Source organism: Silurus aristotelis (assembly GCF_946808225.1).
Source record: "Silurus aristotelis genome assembly, chromosome: 1".
NCBI lineage: Eukaryota > Metazoa > Chordata > Actinopteri > Siluriformes > Siluridae > Silurus > Silurus aristotelis.
Window position 1 is genome coordinate 14,148,333 of NC_139574.1, and position 20,423 is coordinate 14,168,755.

At 37.2% G+C, this 20,423-nt stretch overlaps 2 protein-coding genes across 5 annotated transcripts; both read right to left on the reverse strand.

The window, feature by feature from the left end:
- Positions 1 to 874: 874 nt before the first annotated feature.
- LOC310730243 (twisted gastrulation protein homolog 1-A-like) lies at positions 875 to 10,395 on the reverse strand. Of its 3 annotated transcripts, none has more exons than XM_083549128.1 (5): positions 10,204 to 10,395; positions 9,303 to 9,462; positions 6,817 to 6,916; positions 6,284 to 6,547; positions 875 to 2,086 (listed from the first exon to the last, which is right to left on the reverse strand). In XM_083549128.1, exons 2-5 carry the CDS (start codon positions 9,447 to 9,449, stop codon positions 1,905 to 1,907), a joined length of 693 nt encoding a protein of 230 aa, XP_083405254.1. In that variant the 5' UTR covers positions 9,450 to 9,462; positions 10,204 to 10,395; the 3' UTR covers positions 875 to 1,904. The 3 variants fall into 3 exon arrangements, with proteins under 3 accessions (XP_083405254.1, XP_083405253.1, XP_083405252.1); XM_083549127.1 differs by having other exon boundaries at positions 10,212 to 10,394; XM_083549126.1 differs by having other exon boundaries at positions 9,303 to 9,455; positions 10,204 to 10,394.
- Positions 10,396 to 12,175: 1,780 nt separating this feature from the next.
- On the reverse strand, positions 12,176 to 18,870 carry ssr1 (signal sequence receptor, alpha). 2 transcript variants are annotated; one of them, XM_083548283.1, is made up of 9 exons: positions 18,682 to 18,870; positions 16,955 to 17,082; positions 16,765 to 16,864; positions 16,331 to 16,593; positions 15,985 to 16,061; positions 15,765 to 15,843; positions 14,433 to 14,526; positions 14,075 to 14,089; positions 12,176 to 13,469 (listed from the first exon to the last, which is right to left on the reverse strand). In XM_083548283.1, exons 1-9 carry the CDS (start codon positions 18,860 to 18,862, stop codon positions 13,402 to 13,404), a joined length of 1,005 nt encoding a protein of 334 aa, XP_083404409.1. In that variant the 5' UTR covers positions 18,863 to 18,870; the 3' UTR covers positions 12,176 to 13,401. The 2 variants fall into 2 exon arrangements, with proteins under 2 accessions (XP_083404409.1, XP_083404410.1); XM_083548284.1 differs by lacking the exon at positions 14,075 to 14,089.
- Between the last annotated feature and the right edge of the window lie 1,553 nt (positions 18,871 to 20,423).

A 20,423-nucleotide genomic window follows, 5' to 3' on the forward strand; every position in this document is an offset into this window, starting at 1 on the left:
AAATTAATTTCTTTTTCAAAATAAAACTATATAAAAACAATTCCCTAAGTTTTTTGGTCTATCGTGCTATCCGGGGAAAATCAGCCAAACAAATTAGTTATGTGGCAAATGCATTTCTGCGATAAACCAGGGGCTTACTGTACTCCAATCAGACAATTCACTGCTATTTCTATTATTGTAAATAAGACGAATCTAGATTATCATACCAAGTAAACGGCTTATTTCATTTGTGTGTTGTGACAGTTTTTGGACTAGAAAAAATTTAAAACACCTTTTAATATTGTTCCTTCTATAAATATATTCTTTGGGTACAGAGTCCCAACTCTTATCCATAATTTGTGCACTAAAACATCAAATAATATAATAAATATTGAGTTACTAAACACCCTTACAGTCAACATCTTTGTACTTGTTACAACACAAAATAGTAACCTTTAAGTAATGGTGTAAAATAACCTTACATTTTGCTGACCTAATGATGAATTTGCAGGTAATGTAATCATTCTGACTCATAAACCCACCTAAGCTGGATGGCAAACAGGGCTTCAGGATGAGTCCATGTGAATCTCGTACCTGGTTTCAGTGCCAAGACTGAGTGGTCATGTGATTGCACTAGTTGTGTCTCAATCTCATCCCAGGAGAGAAAGACTCCTTTGTACTGATTTAAATGTGTTGCAGAGGGAGGAGCCTGCAGCAAGCCCATCCTTATCCACCCCGTTCCAACCATCTGCTATCTGACCCAGAATCCATGATCAGTCATACACAAGTTGATGTGAACATGCGCTCCTTCATTTAGATGAATTTCGGAAGACGGATTAGTGAACCTGCTTAAAGAATGCATCCATAAAAAGATCAAACACTGGCATGGATGCAATTGATTAAAACACTAACTTTAATATTGTGTATGACTTTTCAAAAAAATTACAAATACACAAATGCCAGTTTGCTCTTTAAGGTTTACAATTGAAATTGTGATTCTACAATATTTCTATGATTTAAAAAAATACAATGGTTTATTTTTATTCCCACCATTTTTGATTGTTTTTAAATGCTTGTTTTAGACCAATTTCTCGTAAGCACATTACATTACTGCAGAAGAACAAGCAGAACCAAATACTTGTCTTTTAATGAGGATTATTGCAAAACAAAACATGCAACTTTTTTGTGGAATAGCAACCTTGATCAATATGCATTAAGTACCTTGAAGTAACAGCACTGACACACAGCACTGCTCTGACAGAACGACTAAAATTAATCCTAAAGCTGTAGTCTTTCCCATCTCTTAAATATCTTGGGACAGTATTTAAACAGCTTAACCAGATTTAAAGTCCAGATTAAAGTATAGGTGTTCTGTTTGCTATCAAATGACACTTTGATACAGGCACTTTCGGTATATGGCGCCAGTCCCTTCATCTGAAGTGTAGAAGAATTATGACTAACAAAATGTCACTAGAATCTTCACTGCATCTGCAATTGTTTCAACACACAGTGTACTATTGGATTGATTTTTTCCCTCACACCCAGAAGCTTGATATCAGTCAAAAAACATTTTTAAAACTAGGTTTGATGGATAAACTAATAAAATTTGGTAACAGTTAATCTATAAAAAGCATTAATTTGGCAGAACGCCCTTTGAATACCATGTGAATAGCGACTGCCTACTCAATGGTTTACATTCAAGAAAAATACAAAATCCATATATACTTTTTTTTCTAGAAACCTATAAAAAAGTGTAAAAGGTTAATACAAAAGAGCAAAATCACAAGGGCTTGTAATTTACATGATTGTCACATGCCGTACCCCCCAACCCAATCCTAGTTCAGTGTCTACTGAGCCTACAGTCCCATTATTGTGCCCTCTTGTGGCAGGAGTATGAGCATCCACAACACTCAGAGGCTGGTGGTTCAGAAGAGACAATTCATGCACTTCACTGCTCTGCTGCCGTAGTCGATACACTCGGGCCCAATGCATTCGCAGCATGCGTTGTGAAACCAGCGGTATTTAGAGCCTCCCATCGACTCACAGTACTGCTTACACTGACGGATCGAAACACAGTCATCAAAGTACACGACGGTGCACATGTTTTCTAGAGGGATGGAGAATAAGATTAGAAATTGATAAACTTTTGTGAGGTTATTTTACATTTCAAATAAATGAGTTCCCAATGTAACATACACCACTGCATAGTTAATTCCTTTTTTCAAAGTACGCTAGTGTTAAATGCTTCCAATGGAATAAAAAGCAAATAATTTCAGTAACAGTATACCCAATTCAATTATTTCATTGCTAAATGTCTGTTGTATAGAGAGTGGTAAAAAAACAGTGTTTGCCCCCTTCCCGATTTCTTGCATGTTTGTCAAACTTTAATGTTTCAGATCATCAAACTAATTTAAATATTAGTAAAAGATAACACAAGTAAACACAACATGCAGTTTTTAAATGAAGGTTTTTATTATTGAGGGAAAACAAAATCCAAAACTACATGGCCCTGTGTGAAAAAGTGCCCCCTAAGCCTATTAACTGGTTGGGCCACACTTAGCAGCAATAACTGCAATCAAGCATTTGCGATAACTTGCATTGAGTCTGTTACAGCACTGTGGAGGAATTTTGAGGTCATGCCACAGCCTCTCACTAGGATTCAGGTCGGGACTTTGACGAGGCCACGCCAAAGTCTTCATTTTGTTGTTCTTCAGCCATTCAGAGGTGGACTTGCTGGTGTGTTTTGGATCATTGTCCTGCTGCAGAACCCAAGTTCGCTTCAGCTTGAGGTCACGAACAGATGGCCAGATATTTTCCTTCAGGATTTTTTGGTAAACAGCAAAATTCATGGTTCCAATTAACACAGCAAGTCTTTTAGGTCCTAAAGCAGCAAAACAGCCCCAGACCATCACACTACCACCACCATATTTTACTGTCGGTATGATGATCCTTTTCTGAAATGCGGTGTTACTTTTACGCCAGACGTAATGGGACACACACCTTCCAAAAAGTTCTACTTTTGTCTCGTCAATCCACAGAGTATTTACCCAAAAGTCTTGGGGATAATCAAGATGTTTTCTGGCAAAACTGAGACAAGCCTTTATGTTCTTTTTGCTCAGCAGCAGTTTTCATCTTGGAACTCTGCCAGGCAGACCATTTTTCCCAGTCTCTTTCTTATGGTGGAGTCATGAATGGTGTGTGTTTCGATTCTGTGGACCTTAACTGAGGCAAGTGAGACCTGTAGTTCTTTGGATGTTGTTGTGGGGTCTTTTGTGACCTCTTGAATGAGTCGTCGCTGTGCCCTTGGGGTAATTTTGGTCAGTCGGCCACTCCTAGGAAGTTTCTTTACTGTTCCATGTTTTTGCTATTTGTGAATAATGTCTCTCATTGTGGATCGCTGGAGTCCCAAAGCTTTAGAAATGCCTTTATAACCTTTTTCACACTGATAGATCTCAATTACTTTCTCATTTGTTTCTGAATTTCTGTGGATCTTGGCATAATGTCTAGCTTTTAAGAATCTTTTGGTCTACTTCACTTTATCAGGCAGGTCCAATTTAAAAGAGTTCTTGATTGTGAACAGGTGTGGCAGTAATCAGGCCTGGGTGTGGCTAAAGAAACTGAACTCAGGTGTGTAAACCACAGTTTTAACACTTTTTCACACAGGGCCATATAGTTTTGGATTTTGTTTTCCCTCAATAATAAAAACCTTTAAACACTGCATGTGTTCACTTGTGTTATCTTTTACTAATATTTAAATTAGTTTGATGATCTGAAACATTAAAGTTTGACAAACATGCAAAAAAAGAAAGAAATCAGGACTTTTATCCAACACTTTTTCACACCACTGTAACGAGTTTGGACACTGTTGAATTTCTGTATGTGGAGTATCATGATCGTATAACCACCTGCTTAGCAAACAATTCACACCACTCCACATAATTACTGGTAACACGGTTTTAACATTGATAGAGATTTATGAAAAACTGCAATTCTTGAATCCCTAAAACATCTGCTTTCATAGTATCTGTGGAAAGAAAATAAGAAATTTATTGCTGAACCCCGGCACTCCACAAAACCAGCTGGAAATTATCTCGGCTGGTCTTTACCTCCGAGTTAAATCAGAATAATTTTCTAAACCCTTGACTTAAGCTGTAATTTCCTCCTGAACATCAACACCTCCACCCTGCCGGTGGTCTGATTAAGTAGTCAGACAACAAAGATGGGGTCACAGGCTCACTGTAAAGAGATTTGCTTCACAATAAATTAAAATCAGTAACACAGCAGGCTCCAAAGCTACTGGAGCTTATAAATGAGGCCCTAAATCAAGAAGTCATTTTATGCCAGGGATAAAGGGTTTAAAAAATATATTTTACAATATGTATTTTGTTTTTTTTTATTTTTATATTGAATGCATACAGGACATGTTATTTTAATGAAACAGCTGACAGATCCAAGAATCATCCACTAACTCTGAAAGAAAATTGTAGGCAGTTAAAAATGAAGAAACTAAACATACTGCCAAGCAAAAATGTACCTAATCAAGTTGTGATGAACATTACAGTAAGGAAAATAAGTATTTGAACACCCTGCTATTTTGCAAGTTCTCCCACTTAGAAATCATGGAGGGGTCTGAAATTGTCATCGTAGGTGCATGTCCACTGTGAGAGACAATCTAAAAATAAAAATCCAGAAATCACAATATATGATTTTTAAACTATTTATTTGTATGATACAGCTGCAAATAAGTATTTGAACACTTGTCTATCAGCTAGAATTCTGACCCTCAAAGACCTGTTAGTCTGCCTTTAAAATGTCCACCTCCACTACATTTATTATCCTAAATTAGATGCACCTGTTTGAGGTCGTTAGCTGCATAAAGACACCTGTCCACCCCATACAATCAGTAAGAATCCAACTACTAACATGGCCAAGACCAAAGAGCTGTCCAAAGACACTAGAGACAAAATTGTACACCTCCACAAGGCTGGAAAGGGCTACGGGAAATTGCCAAGCAGCTTGGTGAAAAAAGGTCCACTGTTGGAGCAATCATTAGAAAATGGAAGAAGCTAAACATGACTGTCAGTCTCCCTCGGACTGGGGCTCCATGCAAGATCTCACCTCGTGGGGTCTCAATGATCCTAAGGAAGGTGAGAAATCAGCCCAGAACTACACGGGAGGAGCTGGTCAATGAACGGCAAAGAGCTGGGACCACCGTTTCCAAGGTTACTGTTGGTAATACACTAAGACGTCATGGTTTGAAATCATGCATGACACGGAAGGTTTCCCTGCTTAAACCAGCACATGTCCAGGTACGTCTTAAGTTTGCCAATGACCATTTGGATGATCCAGAGGAGTCATGGGAGAAAGTCATGTGGTCAGATGAGACCAAAATAGAACTTTCGGGTCATAATTCCACTAAACGTGTTTGAAGGAAGAAGAATGATAAGTACCATCCCAAGAACACCATCCCTACTGTGAAGCATGGGGGTGGTAGCATCATGCTTTGGGGGTGTTTTTCTGCACATGGGACAGGGCGACTGCACTGTATTAAGGAGAGGATGACCGGGGCCATGTATTGCGAGATTTTGGGGAACAACCTCCTTCCCTCAGTTAGAGCATTGAAGATGGGTCGAGGCTGGGTCTTCCAACATGACAATGACCCGAAGCACACAGCCAGGATAACCAAGGAGTGGCTCTGTAAGAAGCATATCAAGGTTCTGGCATGGCCTAGCCAGTCTCCAGACCTAAACCCAATAGAGAATCTTTGGAGGGAGCTCAAACTCCGTGTTTCTCAGCAACAGGCCAGAAACCTGACTGATCTACAGAAGATTTGTGTGGAGGAGTGGGCCAAAATCCCTCCTGCAGTGTGTGCAAACCTGGTGAAAAACTACAGGAAATGTTTGACCTCTGTAATTGCAAACGAAGGCTACTGTACCAAATATTGACATTGACTTTCTCAGGTGTTCAAATACTTATTTGCAGCTGTATCATACAAATAAATAGTTAAAAAATCATATATTGTGATTTCTGGATTTTTTTTTTTTAGATTATGTCTCTCACAGTGGACATGCACCTACGATGACAATTTCAGACCCCTCCATGATTTCTAAGTGGGAGAACTAGCAAAATAGCAGGGTGTTCAAATACTTAATTTCCTCACTGTATATGATTACTAACAGATCTAGAAATACATGTGCATTACAAACTACACCATTACCACAGAAAAGGAAGGAAAAAAATGAGAGTTGGGGTGAAAAGGTGTGTGTTACTGGAGAACGAAATCTAACAGTGTAGCATACCTTACCTTGAGTGTTATCATAACTAGAATGAATGCTGTTGCCAGGCAACGAGACATTTTGATGCTGATCTTCCATTGTCTCCAAGAAGGACACCAAGCTCTCATGGTAGGACAATTCCTCTGCCACAGGAAAGGAGACCACCATCATGTTGATGGGGGCTTCACCCTCAGTGAGTGCTCTGAACAGGGAGGGAATGGGCCTGTACAGATCCTCCACGGTGCTTTTGGAGGTGGCTGGTGTGTCACTGTAATTCCTCGGGTTGCACATGCCTGAGAGGGAGTTAATAAATTAAACACAGCTGTTATCAAAGCACAGATTACTAAACAGGAAAATAACACTACGAACAGCATTCTGCCTGTTAAAATCAGGTGGCAACACTCAATTTCACATCAACAGGAAAGACACGTCGTGCATCTGTTAAATTCACCAAATACAGAGAAAATAATGTAATAAACAAGTTACAGAATAATTATGATGTCTTCATGTTGTCAATTTAAATTTTACTGTTACACTGACTAGAAATTAAATTGACACTCACCCACACAGTCACAGCACTCCTCCCACAGCGTGCCCAGACACAGCATACACTCCTTACAGCACGAACAGTTCCCATCTGACGGCCTGCATTGGCATAGCTCCTGAAAAACATAAATATAGCTTCTAGCAACAGAAGAACTACCTTAAAAAAAACCATAATGCAAGTAAAAAAAAAAAGGAAAGAAAAAATATCAGGAATCAAGCATGATTTTTACATTTTTAATAAAGCAATAGATAAAGCAATTTCACAAGTCTCAATACAAATCATTGTTTATGTGACAATTCTGACATAATTTAGATCTAGATTTTCTCTCACATATATGATAGATAGATAGATAGATAGATAGATAGATAGATAGATAGATAGATAGATAGATAGATAGATAGATAGATAGATAGATGCATATACACACATTTAGATCATAAGTTATTTCAAATTTATTCAAACACTTAAAAATGTGTGCGTGCGTGCGTGTGCGTGCGTAAACAGTTATTTTTCTGGTGAAATGCACATCTCAGATCAAGTTTGAGTATGCTGTGGTTTTCTGGAGTGCACTCTGAAACATCAGCCTGCCAAAACAGCAGGAGAGGTAAAGAGCAGAGGTCACATTCCAGATGTGCAAAATGCAGCCCAATACCCACCAAAGGCAATGTAGAACCTGAATCAAAATGGCTCAGAATAGCATACTATGAGACAATACAGCTCACTATTTACTATTTACAACGGAAACGTATCCATTTTTCTTACTTACACAAGACTATGTAGTCTGATCAACCACAACCCTAAAACCACAAAGGAGTAAACTGAATGTCAATGATACTCAGATAAAACTTATATGACTTGCTCATTAACACTACAAAACAAGATATGCAAGAAGGTAAGAATAATTTAAATAAATAGAAATAAAAGTAGAAGTGTTAATTACAAAATAATAGCAGGTTACGTAGTGCAGTAAATAGACACCAAAAATTTACAGATTATGCTGGTGCAGTATATCACACATCAGACAATTCAGTAAAAGCAGTATGAAATATTACAAGACACTAAATAATAAAACATATATTTTTTTTTCCTTCATATAAAAAAGCTCATCTGGTTGTTATTTAGGTAATGTAATTTGTATTAAACTTGCTATATCATCAATTTCTAGAAGGCTGAAAAGAGATGTTGCAAATAATTTACTGTATTGCTCTAAATGACATTGAACAGCATTATGACTTAGCACACTTTTCAAAATCCTTTCCGTTTTGTTAGCTTGAGCCGCTGTAACCTAAACCTTTTTCTCATCAACATATTCTCTTTTGCTCTGTATTGTGGGAGCACCCGCAATAAATACTTGTTCACGTTTGTATTACTGTCTCATTACTATTTCCCAGCATATCTCACTCTTTGCCTCTGTTCAAAATGTGTGTTTCAGTTTCTGTCCATAAAGGGCTGATGTTGGCGCTCTCTGGCTCTCACTTGCTGTATGATAGCTTTTTATTATAGCTTTGCTTTTTCTGGTGCGGCCAGTTCTATACTTTGCCATGGTGGAGGTATTTAAGCCTTCACTGCCCCATGTTCTCCTCTGGCTAAAGTATAATATATATTATATGGCCAAAGGTTTGCAGACACCCAAGACCACACCTGTAATGTGGTTCTTGCTACAAATCTGGAAACACACAATTATATGTTTAAAAAAACAACAACAACAAAAACTATATGGTCAAAAGATTTGTGGAGATCTGGACATAAGATTTCTATGGTCTTTTTGAACATTTCATTTCACGTATTTGCGGTCATAAAAAGGTGTTCAATAGACTAAGTCAGAGCTCTATAGCGGGCCACTCAAGATCGTCCACTTGAACCCATTTTAAGCATATCTTAATGGAGCTGGCTTTGCACATGGGGCATTATAATGCAGGAACAGGTTTGGGTCTCCTAGTTCAACTGAAGGGGAAACTTATATGCAATTCATCCAAAGACATCCCATACAATTGTGTACCTCCAACTTTGTGATAACAGTTTGGAGAAGAACCATACATGGCTAGAAAAGTTAGGCGTCCCAAAACTTGTGTATATATTAGTATACTGTACATTTACAATATCCCTTTATTAGAACTAAGCAACATAAACCTGTTGCAGAATGATGATGCTCCTGTGCACAAAGCAACTTACAAAGACACGGTCTACCAAGTGTAGTGTGAACGAATTTGACTGTCCTGCACACAGAGCCCCCTGAAAACCTTTTTTTTTGATAAACTGGAATATTAACACACATCTGTAAACGTCACTAATGGTCTTGTGGCTGAATGACCACAAATACCCACAGCCAAGCTCCAAAACCTAGCAGAACTCTTCATAGAAGAGTGGAAGATGATTACTATAACGGTGGAAGTGGAATAAGAAGCACATTTGATGGTCAGGTTTCCTCGTGCTTTTGAATGACTAGTGCATATACTATATGAATCCTGAAAGTATTTGTTGAAAAGAAAAGCTCTCCTTACCTGTATTAAACACTTGCTGACGTCGCTGGCACACAATGCTTTATTGCATGCAGTAGAAACAGAAAGTCCGGCCAAAACCACAAGAAGCACCGCAGGCAGTGCCGTGTGTGTCCAGGTCGACTGCATCCCGCCTCGAGCAAACCTCATCCCCACCTGCAGCCTCACAGGAACCACAAGAAGTCACTTCTCCAACAAGGAGCAGTCTACAAAAATGGAGGCGCGCGCACGCACACACACACACACACGCGCGCGCACACACGCACACACACTTTCCACACTTTCCTCGCGCCATTGTTGTGTTAAAATGGGCGGTAACATCAAAGCGTTGACGCCAGGTATCAAAGAACTAAAAAGGACAAAACCTAAACGGCTTCCTTTCGGACATCAAGTACACTCCAGTGGGTGTGGGAGCCATTATTACACAGGACACTTACAAAAGGGAATGAGCAGCCATTTGGGATTCAGCCCGAGTTTTGTTTGCTCGAGGAAGTTTTCACTTGGCTTGACAAAAAAAAAAAAAAAAGGCAATACATGCATAATATTTATAGTGGAATAAGCCATGTATTTGATCGCATGTGATTCCGAACATATAGATTAATCTAGTGTAACCTAAAAGCCCCAATTCACTACTCGTGCACAAAAAGCACTCCGACTACCAAAACACTATAAACTCTCATTACTTTTCCAAGTTATTCTGTTTGTCCATCACAAGTGTTTCCTGACGCTTATTAAAAAAAAAATAATAATTTTGCTCCCTGGTATAACTTCATGCAACGCCGACAGTAAACACGAACAGCATGCCATCATTTGTAACCCATAAAAGAAGCAAAAAGAGAAAGTTTGTTGCTACAGTTCAAACAATACGCCATAAACAACATGTATGCATGTGTCTTAATCTTACCGTGTCACTTTAAAACTTTTTTTATATATTATTTTCGTCGTTCAGTTGCAAACCGTGTATGTTGGGTATCCTCTCGTTTGCTTTTCCCCCCTGTATAATTAAGGCATGTTTCCTGTCTTGCGATGGCGTGCTTTTTCCTCTCACACAAAGCCAGATGCAGCAGCAGCAGCCGACAGGCGCCTTAAAGAGACAGACACCTCTTAACATCTCAAACACAGGTGAGCTCAGGGGCCCAGCCCTCCTACTCATACCACCACCATGCAATAAAGTCGTTCACCAGTGGTATCAAACTCAACAATACTGTCAGTATTTAATAAACAACAAAACAAACAGGATGCAGAATAAAGTGCACAAATAAAACAGTAAGGTACAGTAAGTACATTCTGCTCGTATGCTTGGCATCATTTCTTGGCTGTCAGTTCATTACAGTTTTTCTCAGTTGCTTTGGAGCATTTCTCGAATCATCCTTAAGATTTGCAAATCAGTAAGTGCATTCTCAAAACAATGTGTACAAACAAAACAATACATTGGATTTCTTGCAAAAGCCTGTTGCTCAAAATCCTTAGTTCTTCTCTCAAAAGTACGTATTTGTGTCAATGAACATATCATTGCCATCAAAATAACAAGTCCTTTTATCATTGTTTACGAACAAGATAGTCAAAATGTTTAGTCATTTTTTTCAATATGACAATGCTTTATTTTAGTATTACCTGATGTAAACTATGTTTTTGATTAAAAGTATTGAAAATGCATAAGGCTGAATTGGCAACTATGAATTTCAACAGCACAAATTAACACATTACTGTATGTGGGATATTGATTGTAAAAGAATGGACAGGATACACACTTTTTACTGTATTTTTCTTTACTAGTGGACTGACTAAAAATAATATAATGTGATTGTGAGAAAATAAAAAGACACAAATTAACATTCCAAAAGGTAAACATAGGAAACACTTCTTAGGCAGAACTGTGCATGCCGCACTATACAGTGCAATCTGTCCCAGTCTGTCGGGCCTCAGGAGTCCTTTATTTTCTTCAGGATTGTGAACACCATTAAAAATGCTGGCACCGAGCACCCATTCCCACACACATTTGCATAAACAGGCATTATACAATATCTAGTCCAAATACAAAAATGTTTATAGGACATAGGATGAAACTTGAGACGCTAGAAGTGTGTGGAAAACATGCAGAAATCTACACACACCCATGGTCCTAAAGCTGGGAGGTGGAAATGCTACCCCAGATTTTTATTAATAATAGACTATGTATTTATTTTTATATTTTACATTGAGATTATACAAAACAGACTGGTTTTAGTCAGTTTAAGAGCTCCATAATTTTCAGATTCAATCCTATAAACAAGGTTTTGTCTTCCTGTTTTTCCTAATGGTGATGTGGGTTTCCCATAGGTTCTTTTGTTTCCTGCTGCATCTAAACACATGCTGAAATGTGGAAAGCTAATGTGGTGTGAATGTGCATATTGTCCTGTGAAGGACTGCCGTAGCTGCATGATTGTCCTGTTGGATAACTGCACATATGTGCAAATGTTGCTAATAAAGCACATAGCTAGTGTAAGTAAATATTTAGAATATTTTTGTTGTCTTTCAGGTTATTTGAAACAGTAGAAAGGGGAACATTGTGTTCGTGATGTGGCCTTCTGACATGGCTTAGAAAATTTACTTCAGCCCCCAGACAACTGCAAGAAATTACTTTTTCTTTTGACACACTGTTAGAACGATTTCTGAACGGGACAACTTTCAAATCAGCTTGGTTTTCAAGGAGAAACGTTTTGCATTATTTTTTTCTAATCAATTTATTAAAAAAACCGTGACCATTATTGCTAAATGTTTAGATGCTTGACTGACCTTTTTTTCCCCCCTCATTTGCTAGCAGGTGGGAAGTTAGGGACTTAGATTATCTTAAGTTACTTTGTTGTGTGTGTGTGAGCAAAACAAACAGAATCAAAAACATTGATGTTCATCTTTATTTTGTACTTTCCATAATCTCTTCAGAACTTTTCCCCCCTAGTCATTAATACTTGTGTGGGCAGTCTTAATGGCAACATTTGTTCAACAATAAATGGGAAACAAAAACATTTTAGTTTTTTTTTTGAAAGTAGAGCAGAGCTGAAAGTCCCAATAAGAGAAAGCCATGACTAAGTAGAGAAGCCTTGCTAACTGCCTGGTTTCAGCTTATACGTCAATTGGTTCACTTTGACATTTCTACTTGTAAATTATTCTCAAAAACGTATCCGCTGAACCTTAAAAACATCAATAAGAAAGCAATCGGTCAGTAAATCACACACCTACTCAAAAGCAAGTACATGTCTATAGCACTAATTGTTTATATACCATGGGTTGTCAAAGCCCACCTGAACTATAGGGGCCATTTGTGTACAGTAGTGTACTACACAGTATTTATTACAGGCATCAAAATTCATGCCACAAGACAAAAAAAAAAAAAAAAAAAAGATAACAAAAAATAAATTAATCCACAGACTCCCTATTCCCAGTTTCTACCATCAGTGTTCCTGGAAATCATATGATATTTAATATCCTGAAAACACACTTGAAAATCAGGAGACATTCTGAGAAGTGAAAAGACAACAGAGAATAATAAAAATAGGCACAGTCGGGGCGCATGGTTTTCATCTAGTCAGCGATCCTCCAAAACCACAATGGCAGAATAAAATGGCCAAAAACAAAAACTCAGTGCACTTGAACATGGCAGATGCACACTCGTACTGGCTGGAAACAAGTTACCAAATTAGTGAGGAAGACCCAGCTAAGAATACATGTGCATAAAGTCAATCAGTGCCAAGAAAAACAAAACCCAGGAGAGGGATTAATTAAAAAATAAAACAAAACAAAAAAAACAAAAACAAAACATGGCTTTCTGGAAAACCAAACAAAACCATAATTATGCCTTTTGTCCACAGATTTAAGAAAAAATGATAAGTCAGACTGACTAATCTCAAAAAGCAAAACAGGAAAAGAAAATAATTACACCATTACAGTGGCTGGAGTAGCTTTTCATTGTTGTCACTTTTTCATTTTTTATTTGTTATATTTAGAAAAAAATTTGACCATATTGGTATACGAGTGTTGACCGCTATAGGTGTTTGTATGATGGTCAAACTGTGCTCAGTAGCATGCACCATACAGCCAAGAGCAACAGAACTACACTCCCTTTTCACTCATCTGATCCAGCAGAGCGCTTCTGCGTCCTCTTACGGGGTGATCTTCTGGGGGAAGCCTTATCTGGAAAAAGGGGAAAATACAACAATGCCATTCATTCGAAATCAACATACTTTAGATTATTATTAATAATTATAATAATATTATTGTCATCCCTCTGACCACCTGACACTTCAACCATAATACTTTTTAATAAACAATTTCTGTGCCCATTTTCAATAATAACACTGCCCTAGCAACATTACTCTTTACCAAGTGTCCAAGTAGGTCACTTCAAAATCACTTTACTGCTTAAACAATTCAATCTGAATCGCTGTAAATGTTTATATTAACAAAAACAAACACCATTTAACAATGAAATATATTTTAATGTCAAACTACAAATCATGTTTATGATTAAAAAAAACTCATAAGAAGAACAGTAATTTTTTTTTTTTTTTACAATTGAGACCTAATTCGTATTTCAAAATTAATAATTCCTAAAACCTATTTATCTTTGTAAACTTTGGAATAATGCCCATTGTTGAAAGCGCTATACAAATAAAGCTGAATTTAACTTAAAATCTAGTAAAAAAGTAGAAAACAAATGATAAAAATACGAAAAAGAGAGACCTCATCTGCTACTTTCCTATACTACAACATTTCTGACAAGCAAAAGGAAGTCTCACCTCGCCGACTCTGCACTGAGGACGCAAGAGTAAAAGAAGGAAACAAAATGAGTGGTCCAGAGAATAAGCAAGAGCATCATCAGCCAAGACCATGCAAGACAAAAGATAGAAAGCAAAGCTTGTGTTTGTCTCAGAACAGTTAATAAGGACGTGTACTCAAAAAAGTATGAATGAAAAAGGCAGAGGATTTTTTATTTTTTTACATAAATGAGAAGGAAAAGTTTTAGATCACCATTTCTACCAAACAAAGTTTAAAAACTCTGAACAAATCTGAACTTCTATTAAAACTAAAAAATAATATATACGCATACACACACAAATTAAATAAATAAATAAAAAAAATAATAAAATAACTTACTAATCTGATTGAGTGTTTCCTGAGGGATCCAGCTCATATCAACATCATTATGGTTGGAGGTCCCCATCTCCACCTTGGCCACAGGTCTCCTCCTCTGCAAAGACGTACAAGCATCCAAGTGCTGTCAAGTTTGATTTCTCCTCTGAACGCTCATTAAAAATACTCCCATATTTGTTTTAATTATAATAGAATTCTACCTCTATAATAAGACCTCGTTCACACCTGGTATAAACATGCATAGTGAGTAATCTGATCACAACTGGACAGTGCTAAACACAGATTTGAACGAGGGCCAATGTATCTTAAATATGCTCTGTGATTCAATCATAGAGACTCTTGTGTCACATTATACTCAAACCACCATTGAATGTAGTTTAATATATATAGGTGACCTCAATATATTGATGCATCTTGGACGGAAACAAAGAAAACCCAAAAACAAAAAAATAAATAAAAAACCCACAGAAACACCCAATCACATCACTGCAATAAGATTTTTGCAACACTGATCAGATTTATTTTAAGTTCCTGAAAACAAATGAAAGATAGCTTTTACAAATACGTGAAAGGATTTGTCATTCATTTCTGCCCTAAAATAAATGTGGAAGACTGATGTAAAGAATGAAACCTTCTCAAGGGAAAACATATGAAATTCTATCCAAAGTAGTCACTGGAAACCTGAACGATTATGCATTTCAGTAGTTTACTTGTGATTGGATTACCAGGGGCTACTAATACCTGTGAACAGGGCCTGATGCAAACTCTAAAAGAAGACTCCCTTCTCCTATTGTAGCCCTTTATACTTTTCCCTCATTATCGGTCTTCTGTAACTGCTTTGTCTTAAACTTAAATAACAATGGAATTTAAACCTTACTGCCTTAATCTCAAAAGCAATCAGACATTGTTTGCTTTCCATATTTTCAACAACTGCACAAAATTACAAATCATTCAAATAATAATAAGCACAAATAGAATGTAATGAAATTCCTGTAGTGCAGCTTAAAACCACTACTTGTACACCAAACAACTTTACTGCAACATCTTACTGTCGTGGTAAATGTTTGTGTGCTTGGGATATTTAGAGACCCCCAACCCCCTTGTACTCATGCTTACTGTTTCTCCATCCCTATATGAACTTGAAATATATTGGCTCCTCTCAGCACTGTGTACATCATGCATGTGTCTTGATCATTGGCTCTAAGAAAAACAATTTAATCTCTCTGTGTACTTGCTTTTAACTTAACCTAGTTTGTTCATGACCAGAACATCATCTCATAAACAGGGAAACCCTACACTTCATACTCCATCCATTCCATTACTGGATTTTTTTACCTTCCTAGATTCCAGTAGCTGATGCAGGCCAACAACCACCAGAAGTCCAAGGCCAGAGAGGAACACGTACATGAAGATCCTGTAAGAAAAGGACAACCTAGACATTATTTAACATGTTTTTTGGAGGTCTGTCAGAGGAAAGATTTACTCTTAATTTAACAACAAATTAACACGTTTTATGTCTTATTTATATTTATTTATTTATTTTTAATTCACTCACGTTTCTCCATCCAAACCATCCTCCCTCTCAGTGATGGTGACTGTCTGGTTAAACACTGCATCCTGGAAAATGTTGCCCTGTTGATAAAAGATAAAAAAATAAAAAAATAAATATATATAATATATAAAAATATATATATATATATATATATATATATATATATATATATATATATATATATATATATATATATATATATATATATATATATATATATGAACTGGTGTTAGTGTCTATTACTTGACCTTTTTTTTGTATAAACATTTTATTTTAGAGGGTTTTATACCATGACCAGCCCAGACAGTTTTATAAATCTCCAACATCTATGTTGTAGTGTCACACTCACACTGCTGTCCTTGTAGTTGAGGTTGATGACCAAGCCAAAAGGACGACCACCCATGGGCTCAGCGGGGATGAAAGAGTACTCAAACGTGGCCTGGCGCTGAGGAGGTACCTCTATACCCAACTGCAGAGCAGTGAAGTTTTGGATGTAAAACTGAAAGTCTTGAGGGTAGCGGAAGGAAGCGTCCAGAGACTCGACTACAAAATTCTCACTGCCTTTATTAGTGAAGCCCATCAGGAATTTCACAATGTTGTTGGCTGGAAAGTCTAGAATTAAATCAAGAGGAAATATATAAGCAAATTAAATGTAAACTGTTCCATTTCTCAACAAACAACTTGGATTATACTGTATATACTGTAATTACTGTAATTATCAATATCAACTAAAATTTAAAAGAGAAACTACAAAGTTAAGGCTTAAAAGTGTAATTTGGGTACCTTCTCCTTTGACAAACAGAATTGTTGTATCAGCATTAGGGGAAGGCTTTATCTCTCCTGCTAGAGCTTCTTCTTCTTCCTCTTCATCTTTTTCTTCAGTCTGACCCAGATCACAACACAATTAATAGATTTATATATTTCTATGTTTATTAACTACCCCTGCAATTACGATATAATCCTAACTTCATACCAATTCTGTGTTTTCATCATCTTCCACTTCTGCTTCATCATCCTCATCTTCAGCAATCACATCATCAGTAGTATCTTCATCGGCTGCCTCTTCTTCTTCTGTAACATCCTGTGCAGCTACAAACGTACCTGAAAGAGATATTTAGAGATTTAGGTTGTATAAAAAATATGAAACCTCTTCACTTTCTCAGCTCTCATAATGCAAGTGGAGTAGGAGACTCTTTTGTCTATTGCAATATCACTAATGTCTGAATTATCTTGTCCCTTTCTTCTTTCCAGACCGGCCTGATGCATTTTGATGCCCTACCTCTGGATGGAGTTCTTCCGCTGCTGAAGATAGTTTCCCATGAGCAGTCTAAAGAGCCATCAAATTACTAAACAGGTTTACTCTTAAGAGCCATAAAGATGGCTTTTAACTCTAATATACAGAATCTGCTACAATGGCATAGGACTACAGATGCCATGAACAGTTTTTGCATTCAAGAGTCAACCAGTGAACGTCTGATAACTTCAAAAATGGTTGAACTGTAATGAATTGACATTCAATGTCACCCAGATGAGGATAGGTTCCCTTCTAAGTCTGGTTCCTCTCAAGGTTTCTTCCTTATACTATTTCAGGGAGTACCAATTTTATTTTATTGTAATTGATTTGCTTCTTTGAAGCTGCTTTTGGACAATGTCGTTGTTAAAAATGTTGTTAAACGTGCTATACAGATAAAACGGAACCGTCAGATTTGTTTGAATAAAATAAGGATCAGAGTTCATCACTAAAATAGTCTTTTCAATCCAAGAAATTGCAATGGTCAACTTCCACATTCTCCATTCCCCAGCCCAAAAGAAGACTATTGTTTTGTATCTGAATGTTTTTTTGAAGTAATGTTGGCATACATCGTGTTGCCAAATCATGAGCTGACTTCCACAAAGCATCAAATCGCGGTGCAATATTCAGCAGGAACTGTGTGAGGCCTCACAACCTTTTGTTATGACAATGCAGTCTCCTGTTATTTATGCTCAAAAAATGTGCTGATTTAAAGCTGAGGCACATTTACAGAGGACTAAGATATCAAATCTAACTATTCAACACTGCGCCTAAAGCTCTTTCCTTCAGCGCAAACATATTTGAGTAACAGATACTGCAGACTGTGTAATTCTCGTTATTAGTTTACACATGAAACACTACACAATTCAGGCCACCACGACCAATACTGGTGACCCTGACCATTTAGGTCCAATCTGTTATTGTGCGTGCCAAGTTAGCAACTTGATTTCCCATTAGCCACAACATCACCCTGCTACATATTCCGTATTCATACTAATAACATGTCGAAACAATAATGCCTCCAAGTCTACTTCCTCATTAATCCATATTTGTACCAGTCTACATGACCATGCCTTTACAAACATGGCTAGTAATGCTGCATTGTAAGCTAGCACTAGCCTAGCAGCACTAGCCGTTAAGGACACGTCAGTTAAGACGTGAATGGAGCAAGCTAACTATTTAGCTTCACTGAGAGAATAAATACTTTCAGCGTGTATTTAGTGTCTAAAACCTTCCCACGTATCAGTTCCTAATATTACGCGTGTAAATAAAACGTAAATCTTACTACATTTTACATTTAAAGGAAGCTCATCGTGCACGAGTCGACCTACTTCAGGTTTCTAGCTAGCCAAGAAACCCAGGCTAGTTAGCTAACAAACCCGGTGGTGAACAATAGCTTTACAACTTACCTTTCATTAAAATGGTTACCGGGAATGCTAGCAACAGCAAGAGCAAGAACTTCGGAAGGAATTTGAGCATTTTGGCGGAGTCCAACAGCAACAAGCGAAAACACGCGCAGCTCCTGCTCTTTACCTGCTGCCGAACGAGAACCCGCGTCTTCTGCGCATGCGCGTTGTGACAATCACACATGACGTCGAAAAAAAGAAAGACCCAAGGGAGAGCCAGATGAACACACACACATATAGCACAATAAGCATATTTCTGTTCAATATAACAAACTACTTACTAATAATTATTACTAATTACTCATCTACTTATTCATTCTCTATGCACGTCCTGTTCAAGAGCCTAAACTTTGACAAATGAGACAGAAAATATGATTAAATATAAAGACACACATTCCGTATAAAAATTACATTCCGTACTTTATTAATCCCAAAGGGTAATTGTAATTTTTGCATATGCCATCTTGTAAGAAAGCTGGGGTCAGAGTGCCAACAGTGGCAGAGGATTGTGGAAAATTTAGGAGATCCGCAGTGACCAGCCCTCATGGCACCAACACTATCCCCACATATCTTTATATTAGGGCTGTCAAAACGCAAAATAATTTTACAGGACTAATTTTATTAACACGCGATTAATGCAGCACATATTTCTGTTTGACCAATTTTTATAAATAAATATAAATAAATATAAAAGAGGCCGAATTAAAACCTTTAATGCAACACATTTATTCACAAGGTCTTTTCTTTACTCAGACAAAAAATACAAAATAAATCTTTACTGGAAAATGTTTTAATCAATACACATTTGTTTTACTGATGTGCCAAGTCTCAAATCTCAAATCAACCACCATGGTGCACATATCTGGCAGTAAAAACCGTCCGTGTGGAAACATAGCAAAAGTTCCGTTTGGTGTCCTGATGATTTACATAATTTAAAACACCAAAATTACTTTAAATCGAGCTGCCCTGTCATTTGAAATGTAAACAGCCTTGTTTGCAACTGGCTCAGTGCAAAGAAAGAAAAGTAATGGGAACCTGTGTTTTTTTTAGGTTATTTTTTTTCCATGTGTTTAATAGACATGAACAAGTTCTTGAAAAACTTAATTTTTGAAATTGCTCTATGTTCAGGTAATAATAAACATACATTCGCATAAAGCATCCATGTTTGTCCATGCTTATTAGAGTATTAAAAACTTGGAAAGTATAATTTTAAGGTACATTTACAACAGATTAAAATGTGCGATTAAGTTGCAAATAATCACAAGTTAACTCATGACAATCATGCAGAATAGTTAGACTGGTTCCAACTAATCACCCTTTAATTAAAATAAATTCAGTTATATTTTTATAGCATTTTATCAATGGACATTATCCCAAAGCAGCATTATCCCAAATTGCACATGTTGCATGTAATATAGCACACAGGTATTGTTATTGCACAACTAAAAAGTAATAACAGTGTGTAATTTGGTGACTGGTTTTACTGGGAGCAGCTTTGATTGTAGAGTTTAATAGCAGCACGGAGAAAAGACCTTCTCTAACGCTCCTTCAGACACTTAGGGTGTAACAGTCTGTCACTAAAGGAGCTGCTCAACGATGTATCGGTTATATACAGGGGGTGAGAGGCGTTCTCCAGCAATGATGATAGTTTTGCTACCATCCTCCTTTCTCCCACTTTCTGTACAGTGTCCAGGGGAATCCCCAGGACTGACCTGGCCTTCCTGATCAGCTTGTCTAGTCTCTTC

Excerpts from the sequence above, each read along its gene's own strand:
- LOC310730243 (XM_083549128.1), bottom strand. The coding sequence starts at position 9,449 with ATGAGGTTTGCTCGAGGCGGGATGCAGTCGACCTGGACACACACGGCA. Across the intron at positions 6,917-9,302 it reads TCAGCAAGTGTTTAATACAG|GAGCTATGCCAATGCAGGCC; the intron begins GTAAGGAGAGCT and ends TATGTTTTTCAG. Across the intron at positions 6,548-6,816 it reads GGAGTGCTGTGACTGTGTGG|GCATGTGCAACCCGAGGAAT; the intron begins GTGAGTGTCAAT and ends ACTCCCTCTCAG.
- ssr1 (XM_083548283.1), bottom strand. The coding sequence starts at position 18,862 with ATGTGTGATTGTCACAACGCGCATGCGCAGAAGACGCGGGTTCTCGTT. Across the intron at positions 17,083-18,681 it reads GGTAACCATTTTAATGAAAG|GTACGTTTGTAGCTGCACAG; the intron begins GTAAGTTGTAAA and ends TATCTCTTTCAG. Across the intron at positions 16,594-16,764 it reads TCTGTTTGTCAAAGGAGAAG|ACTTTCCAGCCAACAACATT; the intron begins GTACCCAAATTA and ends ATTTAATTCTAG.